The 6,437-nt window shown below is 35.9% G+C and overlaps 1 protein-coding gene across 2 annotated transcripts; it reads left to right on the top strand.

Moving 5' to 3' along the window:
- The first annotated feature begins 2,933 nt into the window (after positions 1-2,933).
- Positions 2,934-5,907, top strand: tmem80 (transmembrane protein 80). 2 transcript variants are annotated; one of them, XM_004069592.4, is made up of 6 exons: positions 2,934-3,277; positions 3,400-3,422; positions 3,497-3,590; positions 3,671-3,763; positions 4,927-5,128; positions 5,688-5,907. In XM_004069592.4, the coding sequence occupies exons 1-6, from the start codon at positions 3,259-3,261 to the stop codon at positions 5,698-5,700; spliced, it is 444 nt and encodes a 147-aa protein (XP_004069640.1). In that variant the 5' UTR covers positions 2,934-3,258; the 3' UTR covers positions 5,701-5,907. The 2 variants fall into 2 exon arrangements, with proteins under 2 accessions (XP_004069640.1, XP_011474363.1); XM_011476061.2 differs by lacking the exon at positions 2,934-3,277 and having other exon boundaries at positions 3,287-3,422.
- The last annotated feature ends 530 nt before the right edge of the window (positions 5,908-6,437 follow it).

The raw sequence follows: 6,437 nt of genomic DNA, 5'->3' as shown, positions 1-6,437 counted from the left end.
AAGTAATTTTTCATGTATTTTTCTTATTATTTTGGCAATGCTGGATCTTTAAATGAAATTAGATATCTCACAGTTATTTTATATGAACATGAAAACATGAGCAAAAAACGTTATTTTAAATTTGGACTCAAAAGAAACAGAAATGCTACAGAAGACTTAAAGACAAAAAGGAGGTTGTAAAAATTAAATTATTAAACAAGTTAAAACAAATAGATATAAATTAACAAAGATTTTCTATCAGGTTTATTGTTGTCCTTTACTGTTTCAAGATGTGAGGCATCTAATTGTTTTTGATTTATCTTGTGATAATCCACCAATGTCAAGTCTGCAAAATCCCATCAGCATTGCTCCAAGAACAAGATGGTAAGGATATCATAAAAGAACTTCAGCAACATCCCGGAACTTCACCGTTTGTTGGCTTTAAATCAACAGATATAAATATGAAACACTGGAACAAGGAAAAGGAACTTTCCCCCCCCCAGGAAGTATTTTAATCCCCCTCACCCCACCCATCCGAGGTAAAAGGACTGATGAAATAACAGGTGTGTGTAGCATTACATCTGGAGAAATTCCACCTGAATGCTCCATAAACAGAGCATCACTTAAACATGGTGGTGGTAGTGTGATGATCTGGGATTGCCTTGCAGCTGGCAAAACATTGGTTTTAGGTTTGACAGCTTTTCACAAAAAGGCCCTGCTGGTTTGGACAATATTGTATTCACTTGAAACAGTATAGTCCTCATGCCAAAATGTGTTATCATTTAGTTTAGCTCTTTATTTATTTATTTTTTTATATTTAAATTTACGCACTGTTGTTTTTACTTTTTTGTCATACTTAAATTTCCCTGAGGGAGTTATGCCAGAGGGTAAAGGTTAATTCTTGGCAGAAGTTTGAAATAAATGCAATAAAAGAACAAGTTAAGGTAGCTTAATATTTTTTTTTTCACAGAAGCATTCTTGCCTTCCACGACAGGTAGTTTTTTTTTTTTTTAAACTCACTCACCTCTACTCTTCTCATTGATCTAGTGGCAGACATTGGACAAAACATTCATGCAGGTAAACTCCTGCCAATCAGTGGTTTTAATTAGCACTCTTTATGGGGACTTTTATGAGTTCCTTGATCTTAACAACCGTACAGCAACAAGGGTGTTTTGTGTCAAGGCTTCCCAACGGGAGGATTCGGGAATGATCCATTTCTCTCAACCTTATCAGCCACCCCCAAACCCTCCCCCTCCTCCTATAACAATGCCACTGTGTGCAGCCCCCACAGCCTGGACGCCCACCTCCCCTTCGCCCACATGTGAGATGCTGTTGTGTTGTCTTGTTCACCCACAGCTGGAGCATCTCGCTCTCCACCCATCCACCCCTCTGCTTGTCCTCCGTTTTACCCAAACAACGCCTCCGTTCTTCTGGCCACACTATACAGATTGTTTCAGAGGACAAGCAAGAAAGAGAAACAGATAGAGGCTACAGGGACAATGAAACAGCTGGCTATGTTTAAGCAGTTTATTTTCACGTTTGTTTCTCTTATCTCAACTGTGTGGGGCTTGAATTCTAATAGTACATGGGGTGTGCATGTAAACTATGTAAATTATGTGAAGTATGTCTCATGAAGAAACCATTAAAGTTTTTTTAGATGCAGATAAAGCTGAAGTTTAATACAAACATTTAGACCAGGCAGATTTCAGATGTTTGTGTCAAACACAAAACACAATCTTTTATTATAAATTAAGGAAATAAACATGCAGTGACATGTCAAAAAAAGCATGTCACTTGTGGCTTATTAGTTTGAAGATCTAACTTTGAAAGCAGGAACTTGAAGAAGGTTTAACAACATTCTTCTCCATGGCATCGTGGTGGATATTGCATTCCATTGAAGTTCATAAGCAATTCTGTTTTCTGTCTGTTTTCTGTCTGCTGCTGAATTTTAGTCAGCATTTTTTTTTTCTGTTTCACTGCAACACCTCGATTCACTTTGCAGAATTTGTGTTGTGAATTTCATGGAGAGAAAACAGACTGACTGGATTTGTGTGAGCATGATTCTTGATTTGTAACTTATACAAAACATTTTGAGCGAATCGTGCAATAGTCCATTGGCATGTACACTCAAGTATCAAAAATGTACAAATATAAAACACAATTTACACACGCAAAATTTGTGTGAATTTATTTTATTTGACTGACACGTTTTCACAAAAAGGACAATAGAATCATTTGGTTGACTATTAATGGGGTGTTTAGATTCTTCAGTCAGTAAAAGTCAGATCAAACGTTACTTTGCTGACAGTCTGCAAGATGTGTTTTTGCTGATTTCATGTGAAGATATTTTTAAAATCAAATGTAGTTCAGGGCAAGAAAATGTACTTCTGATTGTTTTAAAAGTTCTTCGTGTATTTAAACAGATTGTGAATTAAGATAATCTTTAACTTTATTTTACTTGCCGTGATATTTAATGGAAAATTGCTCTTTTATTTTAAAATTGGACATGCTTTTCCTGTTGGGAAGGTTCTTGCTGCTGAAGACAGAATGAATTGAGAAATCAAATGATTAAACATTAATAAATAAGATGAATGAATCAATGAATGATGATAGTTTGATAGGCTGCTACATTTTTTGGCACTTATCTTTTTTCTTCATGCAAAATGGCAAGTTGGACTTCATCTTTCAGTCTTTACAGTAACGCCTTTTTCTAGGACACAGGGTGTCAAATTTTTTTGTTTATGTAGTTTAATTATATTATTAGATTTAAGGATGTTTAATTTTGCTGCTGTAATCAAACCGTTATAATTTCTGCAAGATCTTTCTTGTTTTATCTGACTGTAGTTTGTTTTAACTGAATTTGAATCATTTTCTTCTCTTCTTCTTTTCTTGCTTCAACAGCTTAAGCAAGCACCATTTAAGGCTGATTTAACAGGTCATAACTTCATTTTGTTGTGGAATTCTGATAATTATTAAATATGTATTTATCTATGCCTCTTGACATTTGCTTCTGATGAAAACAACACACCATCCAGGTCGACTGCCAAGGGCACACTTCAAAAAGAAACAAAATAATTTATTTGTGCTTAATAGATACAAGTAAAGATTTTGAAATGGATATCATTATGGTTTTACAATAATAAAAAATGCAGTTTTTGACATATAAAAGTAAATATTTATCATTAAAAGAAAAAAAATCCATTAAGTGGTGGTCGTAAAATCGTCTTCCAGCCAGCAGGGGGCGGCGTTTCCATTCTGGTAGTCGGAGAGGAAGACAAAATGGCGATTGTTGGAACAGGTAGGTGAATGGACGCGTTGCTATGGATATAGACCACACTTTTATGCTAAAAGTCTTAAAAACGCGTAATTTTAAAGTGTTCGGTGTTTTTTCTTGTTTCGTTAATGATGTGTGTCTTGTAGGGCGGTCTGTGCACGCGGGTGTAGTATCCTTTCAAAATAAAATGAGCTGTCAGTGTCCCTCCGCGAGGCTCAGAATGACACTTAACTCTGTTTCCAGCTGTCTTCCGTTCCTCTGCAGCTGCTGCTCCGCCTCACCAGCATCTATTTCATCGTTTATTTTCTGTTCACTCTCGGTTTGCTCGTCAAAAAGAGTGAGTGACGACACAACCCTCTTCGGATGTGGCATGCCGCGTTCACAATAATCCCTGGATGGTGCGTTTGCTGCCCGCAGGTGTGGTGTTGTCCTATCCCCCGGATGCTCTGGTTTATGATGTTGCACTGCTGTTCCTGCTGGCTGCCCTGGAGGTTCTCCACCTCCTCTGTGGTGAGACAAACCTTCCTCCTGGATACTTTCAGGGCAGAAGCACTACAGAGATATATGGAGATATGTTGGGGTCCAAATCGTAGACTACAATGAATGTTAATGCTGTAATCTAAACTCAGACTTTAGGATTAAAAAGGGTTGTTAAATGTTTACTTTCCATTCACATTCACTTATGAGGAAAAGTCAAAGGGCTTTGACTAAAGCTTTAGCTTTTAGATTTTTATTTAAATTAACAAAAATAAAAAACCCAAAGAGTTAGTAGTTTTCAAATTTCTTATCCAAAACCAGATTAGCTTGGGTATTAAAACGTTGACACATTTTAACTAAGCAATACTGGAACAATTATTAACAAAATGACCAAAACGTGACTATAATATGTTTTTTTTAACTGACTTTAGTAGAGTCAGTCTATAGATGTGATAAATGTGTATCATAAACAGATTTTTCTTACAGCCCAAATGAAATAGAGCTTAAAAAATACGAAAAAAAGCTTTGCCTAAGATGGTTGCAGACACAGATCTTACAATACCTCCTTATCTTTTACACGTCAGGACAGTTTTTTTAGTCCCTTAATTTTTTTTATCCAGTTTTGAGTCCATCTTGAGATTAAAGAGTTTGCAGTGATGTTAAGAAAGGTGTGTAGAGGCTGCAAAAAGATTCTTTTCTGAGTTTTTTTTTTGTTGCAATTGCTTTTATGCATTTAAAATTATTTATATGACAATGATCGGACATGTTTCACACTAGAGTGCAAATCCTTTGCAGTTATCTGTTTTGAATCTAAATGATCTGATTTTCATCAGCTATTCACTTTTAAAATAAAATAATAAGTGAAATATGTTTTAACAAGATCAGGAAAATATAATTAGCATAAAATCTAAATGAAACTTAAACAAACCAATGAAAAAGCAACAACGAATGCAGGTTATTGTTATAAAAAAAGCATAAGCTGCTTATAAGGAAAGATCAATCTGCAGTTTTTAAAAATATTGTTTTTTGTCTACTTTTCCAACTTTGTGGAACAGGTTGATGTTTAAGTCAGGAATTATTTACAACAGTATACAAAGAAAGAAACGTCTGCTGATTTCTCTCTTTAACTTATTTTATGATAATGTTTCTTTGTTTTTTGACACTTTGACCCGAAAATGTTGTCGTGTTCTCTACAGGTGTGAAGGGTAACCTGACTGAGAGTGGGGGCTACATTCTGGCTAACATCATTGTGACGGCTGCGACTATCCTGTTGACGGTTTACTTCCTGGTTTGGCAGACTTATGTCATGCGAGCGGATGTCATCATCAGCGGCATCCTTCTGGCTGCGTATAGCTTAGATGGAGTTCTGGCTGTCAGCACATTAGCCAGATTTGCCAGGTGGGTTCAATTATTTTAATGAAGGTTAAAATCCCAAAGATTGATTTAAAAAAGAAACACTTGGTCTCATTCAGGGCTAAACCACAGATCGGAAAACTGCAGGATCTGATATCTAATGTATTCATCACACGTCATTTATCTCCAGAGAAGATGGGCTTTTATTTATTTTGATGGACAGCGCACGTTGGTGTACTTAGCAGCTCATGTTTGTTTTGATGGGCCTGACAGCAGTTACGTCTTCTTTTGTCCAAATGAAACAATGAATGAAATCAAACTCGCTGTCCTTTCGAACTTACCTGAATTATTGATACGAGGGCTTTCGTTCAGGTGATACTGTAAACCTAACGGAGCAGCGTCACCTTTTCAAGCTTTTATTTCCAGAAGGTTCTTCTGATATAATCAGGGAAGGGTCGGATTGAAAAAAGAAATCTTACAGGAGACTGTGTGAGGTGATATAAACCCTGTGTTTGCATGGCAGACTGTTTGTTCAGAGCATGAGCTTAGCTTTAATAAAGTTACAGTTTGATGCAATAACAGATTTTTCTACTTTATCTTACAGCGCCTACTCATGAAGAAGACTGCCCTTGATTATCATCTATGCTTTAACTGCAAACTTGTCAATATTTTGTGTGATAAATCTTGAATGGAACACTGCTGGACGGTTTGACTGTGATCAAAATAATCTATGTTTTTTTCCCTGTTTTTTGCTATAAAAATGTGTAGATATCAATTTTGCATTGATTGTTTTGCATTTATAATAAAAACATTGATAGGCTTTATGTTCCTTTTTGTTTTGTCCAATAGGAGGCAGGATTTCTCCTGCCTCCTTGAATAGATGTTTGAGACGTGAGGCAAACACATTTCAAACAGAAATTAGTTAAAACTTGCCAAAATAGAACCAGTTTAAAGTGCTATTTGGCAAACTATAATATAGCTAAAAAATAATAATAATTATAAAAAAAAACAGATTTTCATGGCTGTGCTTTTGGAATTTTCTGACTTTTTCAAACAAGTGATTTCTCTGAACTCACTATGGAAGTTAATGTTCAAACTCATAGACAAGGTTTCCAAAGTAACCACCTTTAAAACACTGGACATATTAAAAATACCAGGGCTTGAGCAACTGCAAAGCTGGGAAAAACACTGACTTTTCTTTTTTTCGTTAAGAATTTGTCCACTATGTGGAGTCAATCAGATCTCCATTGTGTTAATGCTTGTTCTCTCCTGGTGTTAAAATCAGAATCACAGAATAGAATGCTGAAACTGGGAACAGTTCCATACCACTGCTTTCCCTTCAGCCACCTTAAAA

This window comes from Oryzias latipes, chromosome 6, assembly GCF_002234675.1.
Source record: "Oryzias latipes chromosome 6, ASM223467v1".
NCBI classification, from domain to species: domain Eukaryota; kingdom Metazoa; phylum Chordata; class Actinopteri; order Beloniformes; family Adrianichthyidae; genus Oryzias; species Oryzias latipes.
The sequence above is the reverse complement of the archived record's forward strand: the minus strand, read 5'-3'. Positions and strand labels throughout refer to the sequence as shown.